The 20326-nt window shown below is 54.5% G+C and overlaps 3 protein-coding genes across 3 annotated transcripts; 1 reads left to right on the top strand and 2 right to left on the bottom strand.

The window, feature by feature from the left end:
- Positions 1 to 2792: 2792 nt before the first annotated feature.
- LOC130263045 (zinc finger protein 239-like) lies at positions 2793 to 6537 on the bottom strand. The gene is made up of 3 exons (XM_056510500.1): positions 5536 to 6537; positions 5039 to 5117; positions 2793 to 4884 (listed from the first exon to the last, which is right to left on the bottom strand). The coding sequence occupies exons 2-3, from the start codon at positions 5073 to 5075 to the stop codon at positions 3890 to 3892; spliced, it is 1032 nt and encodes a 343-aa protein (XP_056366475.1). The 5' UTR covers positions 5076 to 5117; positions 5536 to 6537; the 3' UTR covers positions 2793 to 3889.
- On the bottom strand, positions 6531 to 10166 carry LOC130263072 (zinc finger protein 239-like). The gene is made up of 3 exons (XM_056510544.1): positions 9727 to 10166; positions 9229 to 9307; positions 6531 to 9074 (listed from the first exon to the last, which is right to left on the bottom strand). The coding sequence occupies exons 2-3, from the start codon at positions 9263 to 9265 to the stop codon at positions 8248 to 8250; spliced, it is 864 nt and encodes a 287-aa protein (XP_056366519.1). The 5' UTR covers positions 9266 to 9307; positions 9727 to 10166; the 3' UTR covers positions 6531 to 8247.
- Positions 10167 to 13868: 3702 nt separating this feature from the next.
- On the top strand, positions 13869 to 20193 carry RDH8 (retinol dehydrogenase 8). The gene is made up of 5 exons (XM_056510514.1): positions 13869 to 14356; positions 15325 to 15504; positions 16862 to 16955; positions 18434 to 18617; positions 19952 to 20193. The coding sequence occupies exons 1-5, from the start codon at positions 13873 to 13875 to the stop codon at positions 20174 to 20176; spliced, it is 1167 nt and encodes a 388-aa protein (XP_056366489.1). The 5' UTR covers positions 13869 to 13872; the 3' UTR covers positions 20177 to 20193.
- Positions 20194 to 20326: the final 133 nt, after the last annotated feature.

Here is a 20326-nt window from a genome sequence, read left to right as displayed (position 1 = left end):
AATGGGGAAAGGGAACGATATTGGGACAGGGCAGGGAATTAGGACTGAGTGCAGCAATTCCGGACCTGGAGTGGGAACGGGGACGGGGACTACGGGACTCTGAGCCAGAATACGGGACAGGGACGAAGAGCAGAACCGGGAATAGGGACAGGGAACGGGAATGGCACCGGCTGTGGGGATTGGTTGTGGCTTTAGATCTGCCAAGAGCAGAGCAGCTGCTGTAAAGTTGTTTCTGGGAAAGTGTGGTTAGCCAGAACAGCCGTTCGGAAGATCTCGCGCTGTTACGAGGAGTTAGGGTCCCTCCTTCTCCATGACGTTCCAAGTTGCCAACCCCTAAGATAGTGATGTGGGCACAACGTGGATATTTAAGCGGGTGCTCACGGGAAATAAACGCACTTCACCGTTCATCATACTGGTGTGACGCGTGTGTGTCCGACGGTAGTTGAGAGTCCGTCGTGGTCTCACTCTGAGCCAGGTCGCACTTGCCTATTTACCGCGTAGGCAACATAGTGGCGCCGAAACCCGGTCTGCTCCCTGGCACACGGGTCTGAGCGGCGGGCGACGGGTATCACGCTGGGACGAGGAGACGACCGGAGCAGCGGGTCTGACTTCAGTGGGGAGGACGCTCCCGTACCACCGGGATGAAGAGTCTCGGGAAGGTAATTTCAGAAATTTATGTGCAGTGGGGAATTCCCTGTAGAGTATGTGACTTTACTACTGCTATTAGGCGGTTGTTAATGTTAAAAGTTATTGATCGCCCTGTCGACATTCTGCATTCAGAGTGTTGGGACAGGTGCACGGCTGCTCTCGCCGAGGACGTTATTGCGTCCGGCTCGAGCAAGTGCCTCAAAAGCTGGGGCAAAGTTAAAACTGCTCTGCAGAAAGCTCTAGAAGAGCAGGAAACTTGGAAAGCAGCCCAGCAATGCTTAAGAGCCGTTCCGAAGCTGGGTGTGGGAGCCGCGACTCAAACCGCTGCGGCTGACAATTTTGTAATCGCGGATTTGCGGTCGGACACTAACAACCTTTCGCCGTCGCGATCCCTCTCTCCAACCTCGACCCCCGCACCGAATACTAACCCAGACCCACTTCCCCAGCGCGATAGATCCCCATTCCCCGATGATGGTGCTAATGAAATAAAAATAAAACCACCACTCTATGCCCCACAAAATGGCGCCGAAGGGGAGCGGGAGGGGCGGGGACAACGGCCGATTCCCGCCACAGACATGCGCAGCCCAGACCACGGGGAGGGGGGTGTGGCTTCTAACTGGGAGGGGGGACCAGAGGCCAATCAGAGAGAGGGCCTTGAAAACTTTCCTTTTATGGCTAAGAAACCCCTAGAAAAGGGGCGCAGCATGGCGGGCGCGGTCACCACCCACCAAAAATCCAGGGGGCGGAGTCCAAGAAAAAGGCACAGTCTGCCGGAAGCCCCCGATCATTTCACTTCCTCTCCCTCGGACAGTGAGGTCGAGGCAGGCCTGAGGCCTAGCCGGGACAGGTGGCACAGGCAGTCTATATACAAACAGCAATGCCCTTCCTGTGCTAAGCCCAGCTCCGATTCGGATTCCGATTTGGGTTCCGACTCGGATGCAAATTTTATGCCGGCAACTTTCACTCAATCTGTGAACCGAACCCCATGGCATGCAACCAAAAAGGGCTCCACGAAATCTATGCCACTTACAGGTGTTACCCTTGCATTTCTGTTAAACATTTTGATGAAGTTAACAATTTCTGTGTCCAAGTTACTGTCATTCCCAGAATCCTGTACTATACTTCACCGATTCGAGAGGAATCCTCTGCATCAAAAATGAGAACTAATTACAGCCATCAGCCTCACACTGCTGTTGGGCCTAGGAGCAACGGGTGCAGCAACAGGCGCGTCAGCGCTAGTGACACAGAACCAAGGCCTGAGCCGGCTACAGATAACTGTGGAAAACAACTTCCTTAAAATCCAAAAGTCCATCTCTGACCTCGAATGATCCCTCAACTCACTTGTGAAAGTCCTGCTACAGAACAGACACAGACTGGATCTCCTGCTCCTACGACCAGTTGTTACCATTGTTCTTATGCTTATATTTGGTCCCTGCATCCTTAATAAGTTAACCCAGTTTGTTAAAAGCTTATTTTAAGCCGAAATAGCTCAGTTGGAAGAGCATTTGTTCACTAACATGTTTAAAAATTTTTACTTAAATCTAAAATCTAAAGATCCCTGGTCAAATTGATATTTTGCTTTTACAGCAAAGACAGTTAACTTAGACAGTTGTTAAGCCAGTTCGTTTACTAACAAGTTCATTTGCACGTGACTAACCAGTTGTTTACCCAGTTCAAATGTTACGTTCAAAATTTAATTGTTCATGGAGAGGGGGGAGATGTGGTTAGCCAGAACAGCCGTTCGGAAGATCTCGCGCTGTTACGAGGAGTTAGGGTCCCTCCTTCTCCATGACGTTCCAAGTTGCCAACCCCTAAGATAGTGACGTGGGCACACCGTGGATATATAAGCGGGTGCTCACGGGAAATAAACGCACTTCACCGTTCATCATACTGGTGTGACGCGTGTGTGTCCGACGGTAGTTGAGAGTCCGTCGTGGTCTCACTCTGAGCCAGGTCGCACTTGCCTTACCGCATAGGCAACAGGAAAGGCACGTCAGGCTCCAAAGGCAAAGAGCCCAAGGCTCTCCAGTCCCTGTTCAATCTCTGCCACAAAGTCCCGATGGAAGCAGGAGCAGCTCTCTGCTGCAAGAGGTCGAAGCTGCGGCCTGGTGCAGAGTCTCCAGAGGGAGATGCTCCCTGGCCTTTCTTCTCCTCTTCTTTTCTTCTTCATCTTCCTCTTCTTCTTCTCTCCCGTGCTGGTAGTGCTGATGATGGTGGTGGGGGAGGAAGGGAGAGCGACGAGAGAGGAGGGAGAGAGAGCTCTGGCTCCAAGACACGGATTTTTATTGACAAATTTCCCAATGATCACAAAACACAAACCTGAAGCATTTCTCCTAAACCTGAGAGAATTCTGGTTCTCCAATAGAAACGCGTACGTCTAACTTGTGCACATCGCCTTTGTTTTCTCCCTGTACAATATAAAAATGATTTTAACTCTATTTTTGTCTAGAACTGTGTTTTTAAGCTCTCAATGCAGCTTGTTTTTAGCACCAGACTCTAAGAGTTTTACTTTTTGAGGCACTTAAGAGACATTTCTACATACTTCAAACTAAGATTTATACTTCTACTTCATGTCGATGCAACTTAATATTACTACTTACCTAAACTAAACCTCCGACCTGTATTTCATGTTGCCATGGCTTAATGTATTTTATTTCTCAGAAGTTTTTTAATTCGAATTTGGCATTCTGCACTCTCTCAAAGGGACTGAGAGATGCTTCTCTGTCACACATTGCAACAACTCGGAATGGGGACTGGGAGATGGGATCGGGAATGGAAAGAGGAACAGGGAATGGGAATACGGGAATGGGACACGGAATATGGAAATAGCAATTGGAGAGAGAATATGGGATGGGGATTTAGAAGATGGGAACGGGAATGGAAATTGGAAAGCGGGAATGGGATTGGGAATATATCTTTGAGAGCTTCCTGTCAAATCCTTATCCTTCCCAACACACGGGGAATATGGGACTGGGAATATGGGAACGACAACCGGGCAGAGAATACGGGACAGGGAGAGGGAAGGAGAGCGGGAATGGGAATTGGACTGGGATGGGAGGCAGGAGGATGTGGAGCCCCCAGCCAGGTGTCTTCCCAACACGGATCAGCGGCACCAGGGCTCAGCAGGGCTCTGCCCACCGGGGGTCACTGGGGATCATCCAGCGCGGATCCTGCCCTGGGGGATGGAGCTGGAGCAGCGCACGGAGCTCTTCCTGCACTCGGGGCACTCGCAGGGCTTCTCTCAGTGGAGACTCCGTTGGTGCCTGGTCAAAGTATATTTGTATGAGAAGCTCTTCCCACACTCGGGACATTTGTGAGGTCTCTCCCCAGTGTGGATGCGCCGGTGCTGGATGAGGCTGTAGCTGTGCTTGAAGCCCTTCCCACAGTCATGACACTCATAAGGCCTCTCACCTGTGTGAGTGCGATAGTGCAGGACGAGACTGGAGCTGGTCTGAAACCTCTTCCTGCATTTATCACACTCGTAGGGCCTCTCCTCAGTGTGGCTGCGCCGGTGGGCAGCAAGGGCAGGGCTTTGCTTGAAGCCCTTCCCACAGCTGGAGCAGCAGAACGGTCTCTCATCCCTGTGAATGCGATAGTGCTCGAAGAGACTGGAGCTGGTCCGAAACCTCTTCCTGCATTTATCACACTCGTAGGGTCTCTCCCCAGTGTGGGTCCGCCGGTGCCTGGCAAGGTGTGAGTTGAGCTTGAAGCCCTTCCCACAGTCAGGACACTCATAAGGCCTCTCATCCTTGTGAATGCGATAATGCTTGAGGAGACTGGAGCTGGTGTGAAACCTCTTCCTGCATTTATCACACTCGTAGGGTCTCTCCCCAGTGTGGATCCACTGGTGCACAGACAGGCCTGAGCTGCGGCTGAATCTCTTCCCACACTCCCCACACTCGTAGGGCTGTTCCCCCGTGTGGACTCTCCGGTGTTTGATCAGTTCTGATCTCCACGTGAATCCCTTCCCACATTGCGAGCACTTGTGGGGCTTCTCCCCACGCTGAAGCTGCTCACGCAGCCCCAGCTGTGAGCTCCGGCCGCCTCCCCGGCCCGGGCTGGCTCTTTCCTGCTGAGATCCCCGGGCTGTGCGTTTGCAGCCCCTCCTGCTGCGGGATCTGCGGGGCTTTTCCTCCCCGTTGCATTCCTGCGCCGTGGAGCCGCTGCAAACGGCCTCTTGCCCGAGGCTGTGCCGCGGGGATTTGTCCTCCCTGCTGGCCGCGCTCAGCTCCTTGTCTGGGGGAGGAAGGACAAGGACACGATGGGATTTGCCTCCGTGCCACAGAGAAGGGCAAGGAGATCCCCCCAGGGCTGTGCTTCAGCCGGGGCTGTGCTGGGCTGGGAGATGAAGCAGGACACAGGGGGAAAGGGGCACTGACTTCCTTCTCACCTGCCTGCGGCTCCCGGGACATCGACCTCGTCCTCATGGCCTCCTTCTCCTCCTCCTCGCTGCCGAGCTTAGGGAAATCCTGGTTTGGGGGGAAAACAAGGGCTGAGCGCGTTGGGTTTGATGGTGGCGCTGCCCGAGCGCAGCTGGAGAAGTCAGCGCCCCTTTCAGCCTCGGGGCACGGAGCCCGCTCAGCACCGAGCTCCCGCACCCCTCCAGGCTGCCGGGGGTCCCCCGGCTCCGGGATCGACCCCGGCCGCTCTCCCCGCTCCGGGGCTCCCGCCTTCCCCCCCGGCTCTACCGGGGATCCCCAGAGCCGATATCGACCCCTTCCCACCGGTACCGGGCGATCGCCACGCGGCACCGCCAAGATCCCGCCAGGGCCATTCCCGCCTCGGCTTTGGGTTCCAGCAACGTCCGAACATCCCCTGAACCGCAAAATAAAACCCTCCCGGAGTCCCCCACGATGGATTTCGGGCGAGCTCTCCCTTCCCGCTCACCTGCGGGTTTTTGGGGGGCGATGCTGCCGCACCCGGGGGAAGCTGCGCTCTGTGCGGCCGGGCGGCAGAAGCGCGTGGTTCCAAAATCGCTCCTCCTCTTCCTGCCGCTCCTCCCGTATCCCTCCTCTTCCTCCCGCTGCTGCTCTTCCTCCTCTTCCCGCTCGTTCTCTTCCTCCCTCTCCTCCTCCGCTCCCAGCCCGGCCCGGGCAGGTGCCGACACCCAAAAGCAGCCGCGCTCTGGCCCGGGCGGTGTGGGAGCAGCTGCGACCCGCGCGGCGCTGCGAGTGATACTGGGAGCGCTGGGAATGACACGGAGAGCAGCAGCAGCGATGCTGAGAGCCCCGGGCAGGAACTGGGAGCGCTTTCCCTGCCAGTGCCGCTCTTACTGGGAGCGCTGGGAGGGAACGGGGAGCAAAGAGCGCCCGGCCACGAGCGCAGCTGGCGCTGGGCGGGGCCAGAGGGCGTGGTTATGCAAATCAGGGAGCGACCGCGTGCTGGGATTGGTGGGCGGGAGCGGCGCGGGGTTGCCGCGGTCACGTGAGCGCCGTGAGGGGAACGGAGCGATGGCGGCGGCGTCCGGTGAGGGGACAGAGAGCGGGAATGGGGACAGGGAACGGGAATGGGGACAGGGAATGGGGAGAGGGAACGGGAATGGGGACAGGGAACGGGAATGGAGACAGGAAACGGGAATGGGGACAGGGAGCGTGAATGGGGACAGGAAATGGGAATGGGGACAGGGAACGGGAACGGGGACAGGGAACGGCAATGGGGACAGGGAGCGTGAATGGGGACAGGAAACGGGAATGGGGACAGGGAACGGGAATGGGGATAGGGAATGGGAATGGGGACGGGGAATGGGAATGGGGACCGGCAATGGAAGCGAGAAGGGGGACAGGCAGCGGGAATGGGGACAGTTAAAGGGAATGGCGACAGGGAATGGGGACAGGGAACTGGGATGGGTACAGGGAGTGGGAAGAGGGACAGGGATCGGGAATATGGGACCAAGACCTTTCTTGAAACCGGGAATACGGAAGACGGAGAACCGGCGCCGGGAATTGGCACTGGAAACTGGAATGGGGACAGCGACCGTGACTGTGGGACAGGGAATTCGGAAAGGGACCGGGATTTGAGGATTGGCACCAATACCGAAAATGGGACCGGGAATGGGGAAAGGGAACGAGATTGGGACTGGGCAGGGAATTAGGACTGAGTGCAGCAATTCCGGACCTGGAGTGGGAACGGGGACTGGGACTACGTGACTCAAAGCCAGAATATGGGACAGGGACGAGGAGCAGAACCGGGAATAGGGACAGGGACAGGGAACGGGAATAAGGGCAGGGAACGGGAATGCGACCGGCTGTGGGGATTGGTTGTGGCTTTAGATCTGCCAAGAGAAGAGCAGCTGCTGTAAAGTTGTTTCTGGGAAAGGCACGTCAGGCTCCAAAGGCAAAGAGCCCAAGGCTCTCCAGTCCCTGTTCAGTCTCTGCCACAACGTCCCGATGAAAGCAGGAGCAGCTCTCTGCTGCAAGAGGTCGAAGCTGCGGCCTGGTGCAGAGTCTCCAGAGGCAGATGCTCCCTGGCCTTTCTTCTCCTCTTCTTTTCTTCTTCATCTTCCTCTTCTTCTTCTCTCCCGTGCTGGTAGTGTTGATGATGGTGGGGGAGGAAGGGAGAGCGACGAGAGAGGAGGGAGAGAGAGCTCTGGCTCCAAGACACGGATTTTTCTTGACAAAATTTCCAATGATCAAAAAACAGGAATCTGAAGCATTTCTCCTAAACCTATGAGAATTGGGGTTCTGAAATACAAATATTTACATCTAACTTGTGCACAGGTGGTGTTTGTTCCACCTGAAGAATATAGGAAAGTCCTTACTGTATTTTTGTTCTCTCTAGAGCTCTGGTCTTGAGCTCTCACTGCACGTTATTTTTCACGCCAGATTCTAAGGCTTTTACTTTTAAGGCACCTCAAACATATTGTTACTTACTTCAGACTAAGATTTATACTTCTACTTCATATCTATGCAAACTAATATTTCTACTTAGAAACAAAAGCACAGACCTCTATTTCATGTCCGTGTGGCATATGTAGTTTCATTTCTCAAAAGGTTTTTAATTCTTGTATTCTGTCCTCTCTTGGAGGGACTCAGAGAGGCTTCTGTGTTCCCCAGTCCCACATCCGGGAACGGGGAAAGGGACAAGGGAACAGGAAAGGAAACAGGAACAGGGAATGGGAGTGTGGGAACAGGACAGGGAATATGGAAATAGCAATTGGAGAGAAAATATGGGATGGGGATTTAGAAGATGGGAAAGGGATTGGAAATTGGAATACGGGAATGGGATTGGGAATAGGAAATGGAAATGTTTTATGTACATATCTGTGAGAGCTACCTGTCAAATCCTTATCCTTCCCAACACACGGGGAATATGGGACAGGGAATATGGGACTGGGAATATGGGAAGGACAACCGGGCAGAGAATACGGGACAGGGAGATGGAAGGAGAGCGGGAATGGGAATTGGACTGGGATGGGAGGCAGGAGGATGTGGAGCCCCCATCCAGGTGTCTTCCCAACACGGATCAGCGGCACCAGGGCTCAGCGGGGCTCTGCCCATCGGGGGTCACTGGGGATCATCCAGCGCGGATCCTGCCCTGGGGGATGGAGCTGGAGCAGCGCACGGAGCTCTTCCCGCACTCGGGGCACTCGCAGGGCTTCTCTCAGTGGAGACTCCGTTGGTGTCTGGTCAAGTTACTGCCCCTTGAGAAGCTCTTCCCACACTCGGGACACTCGTAGGGTCTCTCCCCAGTGTGGATGCGCCGGTGCTTGACGAGGGTGGAGCTGTGCTTGAAGCCCTTCCCACAGTCATGACACTCATAAGGCCTCTCATCTGTGTGAGTGCGATAGTGCTCGAGGAGACAAAAGCTGGTCTGAAACCTCTTCCTGCATTTATCACACTCGTAGGGTCTCTCCCCAGTGTGGGTGCGCCGGTGCAAGATAAGGGTGGAGTTTTGCTTGAATCCTTTCCCGCAGTCATGACACTCATAAGGCCTCTCATCCTTGTGAATGCGATAGTGCAGGACGAGATTAGATCTGGTCTGAAACCTCTTCCTGCATTTATCACACTCGTAGGGTCTCTCTCCAGTGTGGCTCCTCTCGTGGATCTTGAGGTGTGAGCTGCGGCTGAATCTCTTCCCACACTCCCCACACTCGTAGGGCTGTTCCCCCGTGTGGACTCTCCGGTGTTTGATCAGTTCTGATCTCCACGTGAATCCCTTCCCACATTGCGAGCACTTGTGGGGCTTCTCCCCACGCTGAAGCTGCTCACGCAGCCCCAGCTGTGAGCTCCGGCCGCCTCCCCGGCCCGGGCTGGCTCTTTCCTGATGGGATCCCCGGGCTGTGCGTTTGCAGCCCCTCCTGCTGCGGGATCTGCGGGGCTTTTCCTCCCCGATGCATTCCTGCGCCGTGGAGCCGCTGCAAACGGCCTCTTGCCCGAGGCTGTGCCGCGGGGATTTGTCCTCCCTGCTGGCCGTGCTCAGCTCCTTGTCTGGAGGAGGAAGGACAAGGACACGATGGGATTTGCCTCCGTGCCACAGGGAAGGGCAAGGAGATCCCCCCAGGGCTGTGCTGCAGCCGGGGCCGTGCTGGGCTGGGAGATGGAGCAGGACACAGGGGGAAAGGGGCACTGACTTCCTCCTCACCTGCCTGCGGCTCCCGGGACATCGACCTCGTCCTCATGGCCTCTTTCTTCTCCTCCTAGCTGCCAAGCTATGGGAAATCCTGGTATGGGGGGAAAACTAGGGCTGAGCGCGTTGGGTTTGATGGTGGCGCTGACCGAGGGCAGCTGGAGAAGTCAGCGCCCCTTTCAGCCTCGGGGGCCCGGAGCCCGCTCAGCACCGAGCTCCCGCACCCCTCCAGGCTGCCGGGGGTCCCCCGGCTCCGGGATCGCCCCTGGCCGCTCTCCCCGCTCCGGGGCTCCCGCCTTCCCCCCCGCTTCTGCCGGGGATCCCCACAGCCGATATCGCCCCCTCCCCGCCGCTACCGGGCGATCGTCGCGCGGCACCGCCAAGATCCCGCCAGGGCCATTCCCGCCTCGGCTTTGGGCTCCGGCAACGTCCGAACATGCCCCGAACCGCAAAATAAAACCCTCCCGGAGCCCCCCACGATGGATTTGGGGCGAGCTCCCCCTCCCCGCTCACCTGCGCGTTTTTGGGGGGCGATGCTGCCGCACCCGGGGGAAGCTGCGCTCTGTGCGGGCGGGCGGCAGAAGCGCGTGGTTCCAAAATCGCTCCTCCTCTTCCTGCCGCTCCTCCCGTGTCCCTCCTCTTCCTCCCGCTGCTGCTCTTCCTCCTCTTCCCGCTCGTCCTCTTCCTCCCCGCTCCTCCTCCGCTCCCAGCCCGGCCCGGGCAGGTGCCGACACCCAAAAGCAGCCGCGCTCTGGCCCGGGCGATGTCGGAGCGGCTGCGACCCGCGCGGCGCTGCGAGTGATACCGGGAGCGCTGGGAATGACACGGAGAGCAGCGGCAGCGATGCTGAGAGCCCCGGGCAGGAACTGGGAGCGCTTTCCCTGCCAGTGCCGCTCTTACTGGGAGCGCTGGGAGGGAACTGGGAGCAAAGAGCGCTCGTAAACTTCCGGTTTGTGCGGTGCTCGTGGGTATGCAAATGACTCCTGGATTCTTCGCGCTGATTGGTGGGATCTTCTGAGAGCTGCGCGCGCTCCTTTCCATAATATTTTGGGCGTGGTTATGCAAATTATCCTTGGCGCGGGAGTTGTGTAAACCTTTCCCCGTGGTTATGCAAGGAAAAAGCCTTTTTTTTTCCTTTTTTTCGATGTGGGCGTGGTTATGCAAATCATCCTGGGATTTTTGCTCGGTTTTTTGCGGGGATCCTCCTTAGCCCCCCATTGTTTGCAACCTCCCCAATCTCGGGGCTCCCAGGGATTCCTTCAAGTGCCAACCTGCGGCTTGGGGACCCCTCGAGTTTTGGGGACACCCCTGAAATTTTGTGTTCCCACCCCCCAAAAATTTTCACGAGCCTTGAACTCCGCCCAGGAGCCCCCCATTTCACTCTTGCCAGTGTTCCCTTTTTAGCCCCAAATTTTTTCTCTCCCGTTTTGGGGTCTCTGGTGCCTCCCCCCCTCCAAATCTCACTGGGGCGGCCCAACCCAAAATCCTCCTCGGCATCCCCAAAAAACCCCCCAGGGACTCCCAAAAATTCAACCCAAAATCTTCCCCGGTACTCCCAAAAAACCCATCCCAAAAATCCTTCTGTGTACCCAAAATAAAAGCCCCAAAAACCCCAGGGAACCCCAAAAAATTCATCCCAAAATCCTCCCTGGCACCCCAAAAACCCCCAGAGACCTCAAACCCTTCCCAGACCCCGTGTCCCCCCGTGTCCCCCCGTGTCCCCGCCATGTCCCCCCCGTGTCCCCCCGTGTCCCCCCGTGTCCCCGCCATGTCCCCTCCATGTCTCCCCGTGTCCCCCCGTGTCCCTCCATGTCCCCCCGTGTCCCCCAGTGTCCCCCCCATGTCCCCCCCATCTCCCCTCCATGTCCCCCCGTGTCCCCCCGTGTCCCCCCCGTGTCCCCCTTCCTGGGTGGCACCCCCCGTGTCCCCCCCGTGTCCCCCAATGTCCCCCCCATGTCTCCCCCGTGTCCCCCCCGTGTCCCCCCCGTGTTCCCTCCATGTCCCCCCGTGTCCCCTCCGTGTCCCCCCGTGTCCCCCAATGTCCCCCCAATGTCCCCCCCATCTCCCCTCCATGTCCCCCCGTGTCCCCCCCGTGTCCCCCTTCCTGGGTGGCACCCCCCCGTGTCCCCCCGTGTCCCCCAATGTCACCCCCATGTCCCCCCGTGTCCCCCCCTTGTCCCCCCCGTGTCCCCCTCCATGTCCCCCCCGTGTCCCCCCCGTGTCCCCCCCATGTCCCCCCGTGTCCCCCAATGTCCCCCCCGTGTCCCCCAATGTCCCCCGGTGTCCCCCAATATCACCCCCATGTCCCCCCGTGTCCCCCCCTTGTCCCCCCCGTGTCCCCCTCCATGTCCCCCCGTGTCCCCCCCGTCCCCCGTGTCCCCCCGTGTCCCCCCCGTGCCCCCCCCGTGTCCCCCCGTGTCCCCCCCGTGTCCCCCCCTTGTCCCCCCCGTGTCCCCCTCCATGTCCCCCCGTGTCCCCCCCGTCCCCCGTGTCCCCCCGTGTCCCCTCCGTGTCCCCCCCGTGTCCCCTCCCTCCCGTGACCCCGATCCCGGTGCCACCACGTGAGCGCTGATCCCGTTAAGAGCCTTTTCCCGTGGGGGGGGGGGTGTGGGGTTGGTGACACGGGTGACACCATGGCCGCCCCCCCGAGCCGCACTGTCCTTGTCACCGGCTGCTCCTCGGGCATCGGCCTGGCCGTGGCCGTGAGCCTCGCGCGGGACCCCCAGCGGCGATACCTGGGTGAGGGGGGGGGGGTCCCCAAAATGTCCCCGAGTGTCCCCAAGGCGGGGAGGGGGAGGGGGGGGGTCCCCAAATGTCACCAAATGTCCCCAAGGCGGGAGGGAAGGGGTTACACAACCCTGGAGGAGAAGGGGGGGGATTGTCCCCAACACTGAGGGACACGCGGGACACCCCACGAGGGTGGTGGGGGGTCACCGAATGTCCCCGAGTGTCCCCAAAAGTCCCCAAATGTCCCCAAATGTCCCCAAGGCGGGAGGGAAGGGGTTACACAACCCGGGAAGGGAGCGGGGGGGACACCCCAGGATTGTCCCCAACACTGAGGGACACGCGGGACACCCCACGAGGGTGGTGAGGGGGTCACCAAATGTCCCCAAATGTCCCAAAAAGTCCCCAAAAGTCCCCAAAGGTCCCCAAGGCGGGAGGGAAGGGGTTACACAACCCGGGCGGGGGGACACCGGGATTGTCCCCAAGACGGGATTTTTGGATCCCTGCCGGATTTTGGGGTCCCTGATGAATTTTTGGGATTTTTTGGGATCCCGGATGAATTTTTGGGGTCGCACTCTTGGCCACCCCAGCATTTCCAGATGAGGTTTTGGGATCCCTGAGCGATTTTTTTGTTGTTGTTGTTGTTTTTGGGATCCCTGATGAATTTTTGGGATTTTTTTTTGGGTTTTTTGGGGTCACAGTCCCGGCCACCATGCGGGACCTGTCCCGGGGAATTCCAGATGCGGTTTTTGGGATCCCTGATGAATTTTGGGGTTTTTTTTGGGGGGGTATCCCTGACTGATTCTTGGGGTTTTGGGGATCCCTGATGAATTTTTGGGATTCCCGATGAATGTCTGGGGTTTCTGGTTTCTGATTAATTTTTGGGTTTTTTTTTTTGGATCCCTGATGAATTTTTGGAATATTTTGGGGTTCTTTGGGGTCGCAGTCCTGGCCACCATGCGGGACCAGTCCCGGGGAATTCCGGATGAATTTTTGGGGGTTTTTTTGGGTTTTTTGGTGTCGCAGTCCCGGCCACCATGCGGGACCTGTCCCGGGGAATTCCAGATGCGGTTTTTGGGATCCCTGATGAATTTTTGGGGTTTTTTTTGGTTTTTTGGGGTCGCAGTCCTGGCCACCATGCGGGACCTGTCCCGAGGGATCCCTGATGAATTTTTGGGATCCCTGATGAATTTTTGGGATATTTTCGGGTTTTTTGGTGTCGCAGTCCCGGCCACCATGCGGGACCTGTCCCGGGGAATTCCGGATGAATTTTTGGGATATTTTCGGGTTTTTTGGGGTCGCAGTCCCGGCCACCATGCGGGATCTGTCCCGGGGAATTCCGGATGAATTTTTGGGGTTATTTTTGGGATCCCTGATGAATTTTTGGGATATTTTGGGTTTTTTTGGTGTCGCAGTCCCGGCCACCATGCGGGACCTGTCCTGTGGAATTCCAGCTGAATTTTTGGGGTTTTTTCGGGTTTTTTTGGGGTCGCAGTCCTGGCCACCATGCGGGACCTGTCCCGGGGAATTCCGGATGAATTTTTGGGATATTTTCGGGTTTTTTGGGGTCGCAGTCCCGGCCACCATGCGGGACCTGTCCCGAGGGATCCCTGATGAATTTTTGGGATATTTTCGGGTTTTTTGGGGTCGCAGTCCCGGCCACCATGCGGGACCTGTCCCGAGGAATTCCGGATGAATTTTTGGGGATTTTTTTGGGTTTTTTTGGGGTCGCAGTCCCGGCCACCATGCGGGACCTGTCCTGGGGAATTCCGGATGAATTTTTGAGTTTTTTTTGGGTTTTTTTGGGTCGCGGTCCTGGCCACCATGCGGGACCTGTCCCGGGGAATTCCAGATGAATTTTTGGGGTTATTTTTGGGATCCTAGATGAATTTTTGGGATATTTTCGGGTTTTTTGGGGTCGCAGTCCTGGCCACCATGCGGGACCAGTCCCGGGGAATTCCGGATGAATTTTTGGGGTTATTTTTGGGATCCCTGATGAATTTTTGGGATATTTTCGGGTTTTTTGGGCTCGCAGTCCTGGCCACCATGCGGGACCAGTCCCGGGGAATTCCGGATGAATTTTTGGGGTTATTTTTGGGATCCCTGATGAATTTTTGGGATATTTTGGGGTTTTTTGGTGTCGCAGTCCCGGCCACCATGCGGGACCTGTCCCGGGGAATTCCGGATGAATTTTTGGGGTTATTTTTGGGATCCCTGATGAATTTTTGGGATATTTTCGGGTTTTTTGGGGTCGCAGTCCTGGCCACCATGCGGGACCTGTCGCGCCGGGGGCCGCTGGAGGCCGCGGCCGGGGCCACCCTCGGGGACACGCTGCGCGTGCTGCAGCTCGATGTCACCAGCGACAGCTCCGTGGCCGAGTGCCTGGCGGGGGTCCCGGGGGGGCGCGTGGACGTCGTGGGTGAGGAATTTGGGGGGATTTTGGGGAATTTGAAGGGATTTTGGGCGGGTTCCATGTTGATTTTGGGGGATTTTTTGGGAGTTTTGGGGTTGTTTTTTGTTATTTTAGGGGAATTTTGGGGGGGATTTTGTAGGTTTGGGGGGATTCAATGTCCGGGGGAACTTTTGAGGTGGTTCGGGGGGATTTTGGGGGGATTTTAGGGGATTGGAAGGGGATTTTTGGGGGATTTGCGGTGGTTTGGGGGGAATTTTGGGAGGTTTTGAAGTTGTTTGATGTCGTTTTAGGGGAATTTTGGGGGGTTTTAGGGTGGTTTAGGGAGATTTTGGGGTGGTTTGGGGGGATTTGGTGCCGGTTTAGGGGGATTTGGGCGGATTTTGGGGAGGTTTTGGGGTGTACCTGGGGTGGATTTTGTGCAGATTTTATGGGATTTTAATGGGACTTTTTAAATGGGATTTTAATGGAATTTTAACGGGATTTAATGGGATTTAATGGGATTTTTAACGGGATTTTAAGGAGATTTTAATGGGATTTTAATGGGATTTTAATGAGATTTTAACGGGGTTTTAATGGGATTTTAATGGGACTTTAATGGGATTTAATGGGATTTTAAGGGGATTTTTAATGGGATTTTTTAATGGGATTTTTCATGGGATTTAATGGGATTTATTGGGATTTTAATGGGATTTTAATGGGATTTAAGAGGATTTCAATGGGATTTCAATGGGATTTCAATGGGATTTTAACGGGAATTTAATGGGATTTGATGGGACTTTAATGGGATTTTTAAATGGGATTTAATGGCATTTTTAAGTGGAATTTAATGGGATTTAATGAGTTTTTAACGGGATTTTAATGGGATTTTAACGAGATTTGGGGGATTTCTGTATCTCCGAATCCCCGGGGCCGATTTTGGTGGGGATTTCGGGATTTTTTGGGGTTCCCCTGACCCCTGCCCCGATCCCCCCCAGTGAATAACGCCGGGGTGGGGCTGGTGGGGCCCCTGGAAAGCGCCTCGGGGCCGCAGGTGCAGCGGGTGTTCGACACCAACGTTTTCGGGGTGCTGCGCCTGGCGCGGGCTCTGCTCCCCCAAATGAAGCAGCGCCGCAGCGGCCACATCGTGGTGGTCAGCAGCGTCATGGGGCTGCAGGGTGAGACCCCAAAACCCACCCAAAATCCTCCTCGGCACCCCAAAAAAATAACCCCCAAATCATCTTCGGCACCCCCAAAAATCCAGCCCAAAATCCTCCTCGGCACCGCCAAAAATTAACCCCCAAATCATTCTGGGCACCCCCAAAAATTCACCCCGAAATCCTTCTCGGCACCGCCAAAAATTAACCCCCAAATCATTCTGGGCACCCCCAAAAATTCACCCCAGAATCCTCCTCGACACCCCAAAAATTCACCCCAAAATCCTTCTCGGCGCCCCAAAAATTCACCCCAAAATCCTTCTCGGCGCCCCAAAAATTCAGCCCAAAATCCTCCTCGGCACCCCCAAAAATTCAGCCCAAAATCATCCTCTCTACCCCCAAAAATCGCCCCAAAATCCTCCTCAGCACCCCCAAAAATTCAGCCCCAAATCCTCTTCGGCACCCCAAAAAATTAATCCCCAAATCATCTTCGGCACCCCCAAAAATTCACCCCAAAATCGTTCTCGACACCCCAAAAATTCAACCCCAAAAGTCCTCTATACCCCCCAAAAATTCAGCCCAAAATCTTCCTCTCTACCCCCAAAAATTAACCCCCAAATCATCCTCGGCACCCCAAAAAATCAACCCCAAAATTCCTCGAAATCCCCAAAATTTCAGCCCCAAATCCTCCTCTGTACCCTCAAAAATCTCCCCAAAATTCTCCGTGGTGCTCCCAAAAATCACCCCAAAATCCTCCTCGGCACCCCAAAAAACTCACCCCAAAATTCCTCGATACCCCCCAAAAATTCAGCCCAAAATCATCCTCCGCACTCCAAAAATTCAGCCCAAAATCATCCTGGGTACCCCAAAAAATTAACCCCCAAAATTCCTCGGTACCCTCAAAAATTCAGCCCAAAATCATCCTCCGCACCCCAAAAATTCAGCCCAAAATTCTCCTCGATACCCCCAAAAATCTCCCCAAAAGCGTCCTGGGCACCCCAAAAATTAATCCCCCCCAAAAAAACCTCAGGAATCCCCAAAAACTCACCCCAAAATGCTCCCTGGTACCCCCCAAAAAAACCCCCCAGAGACCCCCAAAAATTCAGCCCAAAATCCTCCCCTGGACCCCAAACCCTTCCCAGACCCCAAATTTTGGGGTGCCCGAGACCCCAAACCCCTCCTGAACCCCCCAGAATTTTGGGATCCCCCCAGGCTCCCTCCCTAACCCCAAAAACTCCTCCCAAAAGTTCCCCAAACCCCTCCCAGCTCCCAAATTTTGGGGTTTTGAGACCCCAAACCCCTCCCAGCTCCCAAATTTTTTGGGGATCGGACCTCAAACCCCTCCTGAACCCCCCCAAAAAATTTCGGGGTCCCCCAGGGGTTGTTTTCAACGACATCTACTCGGCCTCCAAGTTCGCGGTGGAGGGGCTGTGCGAGAGCCTGGCGGTGCAGCTGCTGCAGTTCAACGTCTTGTGAGTGGGGGGCCCCAAAATCACCCCCAAAATCACCCCAAAAACCGCCGGGATCACCTCAAAATCATCCCCAAAATCATCCCCAAAATCACTCCCCAAAACCACCCCCAAAATCACCCCAAAAACCGCTGGGATCACCTCAAAATCATCCCCAAAATCACCCCCAAAATCACCCCAAAAACCGCCGGGATCACCCCAAAATCAGCCCCAAAAATCATCCCCAAAATCACCCCCAAAATCACTCCCAAAAACCGCCGGTATCACCCCAAAATCAGCCCCAAAATCATCCCCAAAATCCGCAGGGATCGCCCCAAAAATCATCCCCAAAATCATCCCCAAAAACCGCCGGGATGACCCCAAAATCATCCCCAAAATCATCCCCAAAACCGCCGGGATCGCCCCAAAATCATCCCCAAAATCATCCCCAAAATCCACCGGGATCGCCCCAAAATCATCCCGAAAAACCGCCGGGATCACCCCAAAATCATCCCCAAAATCATCCCCAAAACCGCCGGGATCGCCCCAAAATCATCCCCAAAATCCGTCGGGATCGCCACAAATCCCCACAAACCTCAAAAACCCCAAAAGAACCCCAGAAAACAACCGAAAAACACCCAAACCCAAAAATCCCCCCAAAATCCTCTCAAAAATCCTCCCAAAAACCTGAAAAAAACCCGAAAAATCCGCAAAAAAACAGCAAAAAAATCCCCCCAAAATCCCCAAAATATCACAAAAAATCCCCCCCAAAATATCCCCAAAAAACCCCAAAATTCCAAAACCCCCCAAATCCCAAAAAACCTCAAAAAACCCCAAAATTTCCCTTCCAAAAACCCGAAAAAAATCTGAAAAAAACCCGACAAAAGCCAAAAAACCGGCAATAAATCCCCTAAAAATTCCAAAAATATCCCCAAAACATCACAAGAATTCCCAAAAAACCCAAAAAACCCAAAACCCCCCAAACCCCAAAAACCCCAAAATTTCCCCCCCAAAAACCCGAATAAAACCTGAAAAAAAAACCCGAAAAAAGCAAAAAAATCTGGAAAAAATCCCCAAAAAAATCCCCAAGAATCCCAAAAAATTCCAAAAAATCCCTCAAAAAATCCCAAAAAATCCCAAAAAATCCCAAAACCCCCAAAATCCCCCAAACCCCCAAAACCCCAAAAAACTCAAAGTTTCCCCCCAGAAACCAGAAGAAAATCTGAAAAAAACCCGAAAAAAAGCCAAAAAAATTGCAAAAAATCCCCCCAAAAATCCCCAAAAAATCCCCTAGAAAACCCCAAAACCCCCAAACCCCAGAAAACTCCAAAATTTCCCCCCGGAAACCCGAATAAAACCTGAAAAAAAACCAAAAAAAGGCCAAAAAACCGGAAAAAAATCCCCCAAAAATCCAAAAAAAATCCCCAAAAAATAAGAAAAAATCGGCAAAAAATCCCAAAAAAATCCCAAAAAATACCCAAAAAATTCCCAAATCCCCTCAGCGTGTCTCTGGTGGAGCCGGGCCCGGTGAACACGGAATTCGAGGCCAAAGTTCTGCAGGAAGTGGAAAAATCGGAATTTCCCGAGACAGACCCCGAAACTCTTCGCTATTTCCGCGAGGTTTACCTGCCCGCCAGCAAGGACGTGTTCCGCACCTTCGGCCAGAGCGCCCAGCAGGTGGCGCAGGTGAGGAAAGTTTTTGGGAATTTTTGGGATTTTTTTGGATTTTTTGGGATTTTTTTGGCGATTTTTGGCGATTTTTTTGGCGATTTTTTGAGGTTTTTTTTGAGGATTTTATTGCGATTTTTGGGCATTTTCTGGTGAGATTTCAGGTGTTACCTGCCTGGTTAGGGCAGAGCCCCCAGCAGGTGGCGCAGGTGAGAATTTGGGGATTTTTGGGGAGGATTTTTGGGATTTTTTTTTATTTTTTGGGATTTTTTTTTTATTTTTTGGGGATTTTATGGTGATTTTTTGGGGCATTATTTGCCCGCCAGCAAGGACGTGTTCTGCACCTTCGGCCAGAGCGCCCAGTAGGTGGCGCAGGTGAGGAAAGATTTTTGGGAATTTTTTGGGATTTTTTGGGATTTTTTTGGCGATTTTTGGCGATTTTTTTGGCGATTTTTTGAGGGTTTTTTTGAGGGTTTTTGGAGGATTTTATTGCGATTTTGGGGCATTTTCTGGTGAGATTTCAGGTGTTACCCACCTGGTTCGGGCAGAGCCTCCAGCAGGTGGCACAGGTGAAGATTTGGGGATTTTTGGGGATTTTTTTGGGATTTTTTGGGATTTTTTGGGGGGATTTTGGGGCATTTTGAGCCTTTCTGGGCAGATTTTTTTACCATTTCCAGGCGGATTTTTGGTGTTTTTTGGGCTACCCGGGTGCGATTTTTTGGGGATTTTTTTTTTTTTTTTTTCTTATTTTTTGGGGTGCCCCTCACCTGTGCCCCTCCCATAACTGAAGACCCCGCCCCTCATTTTTGGGGGTCCTTGAGTGGATTTTTGGGGTTTTTGGGTGGATTTTTCACCATTTCCAGGCGGATTTTTGGTGTTTTTTGGGGTTTCCTTACCGGGATTTTTTGGGGATTTTTTGGGGTCCCCCTCACCTGTGCCCCCCATAACTAAAGGCCCCGCCCCTCATTTTTGGAGATCCCTGAGTAGAATTTTGGGGCATTTTGAGCCTTTTTGGGCAGATTTTTGGGGTTTCTGGGTGGATTTTTCACCATTTCCAAGCGGATTTTTGGTGTTTTTTGGGGTTACCCGGGTGCGATTTTTTGAGGATAATTTGGGTTTTTTTTGGTGTTTTTTTGGGGGAATTTTTTGGGGGTCCCTTTCACCTGCCTCCCCCAATAATTGAAGACCCCCAACCCCAATTCTGGACAGAATTTGGGGGTCCCTGGGTGCATTTTTGGGGTTTCTGGGTGGATTTTTCACCATTTCCGGGCGGATTTTTGGTGTTTTTTGGGGTTTTCTGACCGGGATTTTTGGGGATTTTTTTGGGGTGCTCCTCCCCTGTGCCCCCCCAGGCCATCGTGGATGTGATCGGCGCCCCCCGCCCCCCGTTCCGGACCCCCACCAACCCCCTGTACTCGCCGCTGCTCGCCCTGCGCTACGCCGACCCCCGCGGCGATTTGGGGGTTCGCACCTTCCACCGCCTCCTCTTCAACCTGGGCCCCGCCTTCCACCTCAGCCTGGCGCTGCTCAGGTGTCTCACCTGCCGCTGCTGCAGCCGCAGGGTCACCCCCGTCTGAGGGAACCCCCAAAATTTGGGGGTTTTGGGGGGTCCTGGGGGGGGATTTGGGGCGATAATCGGGGCGATTTTAGGGGGTTCTGGAGAAATTTAGGGGATTTTGGGGGGGATTTTGGGGTTTTTGTGGGTCTCACCTGAGTCTGGTGGTTCG

The sequence above is a fragment of the Oenanthe melanoleuca genome, chromosome 25, assembly GCF_029582105.1.
Source record: "Oenanthe melanoleuca isolate GR-GAL-2019-014 chromosome 25, OMel1.0, whole genome shotgun sequence".
In the NCBI taxonomy this organism is placed as follows: domain Eukaryota; kingdom Metazoa; phylum Chordata; class Aves; order Passeriformes; family Muscicapidae; genus Oenanthe; species Oenanthe melanoleuca.
This window is presented reverse-complemented; position numbering and strand designations above follow the sequence as displayed.

What these genes read in the sequence shown, in the direction of transcription:
- RDH8 (XM_056510514.1), top strand. Translation starts at nt 13,873, where the DNA reads ATGCGGGACCAGTCCCGGGGAATTCCGGATGAATTTTTGGGGTTATTT. An exon ending in GGGGCGCGTGGACGTCGTGG is followed by an intron (nt 14,357 to 15,324) that starts GTGAGGAATTTG and finishes GATCCCCCCCAG; the next exon opens with TGAATAACGCCGGGGTGGGG. An exon ending in GCGCCCAGCAGGTGGCGCAG is followed by an intron (nt 18,618 to 19,951) that starts GTGAGGAAAGTT and finishes GTGCCCCCCCAG; the next exon opens with GCCATCGTGGATGTGATCGG.
- LOC130263072 (XM_056510544.1), bottom strand. Translation starts at nt 9,265, where the DNA reads ATGAGGACGAGGTCGATGTCCCGGGAGCCGCAGGCAG. An exon ending in GTCCCGGGAGCCGCAGGCAG is followed by an intron (nt 9,075 to 9,228) that starts GTGAGGAGGAAG and finishes TTCCTCCTCCAG; the next exon opens with ACAAGGAGCTGAGCACGGCC.
- LOC130263045 (XM_056510500.1), bottom strand. Translation starts at nt 5,075, where the DNA reads ATGAGGACGAGGTCGATGTCCCGGGAGCCGCAGGCAG. An exon ending in GTCCCGGGAGCCGCAGGCAG is followed by an intron (nt 4,885 to 5,038) that starts GTGAGAAGGAAG and finishes TTCCTCCCCCAG; the next exon opens with ACAAGGAGCTGAGCGCGGCC.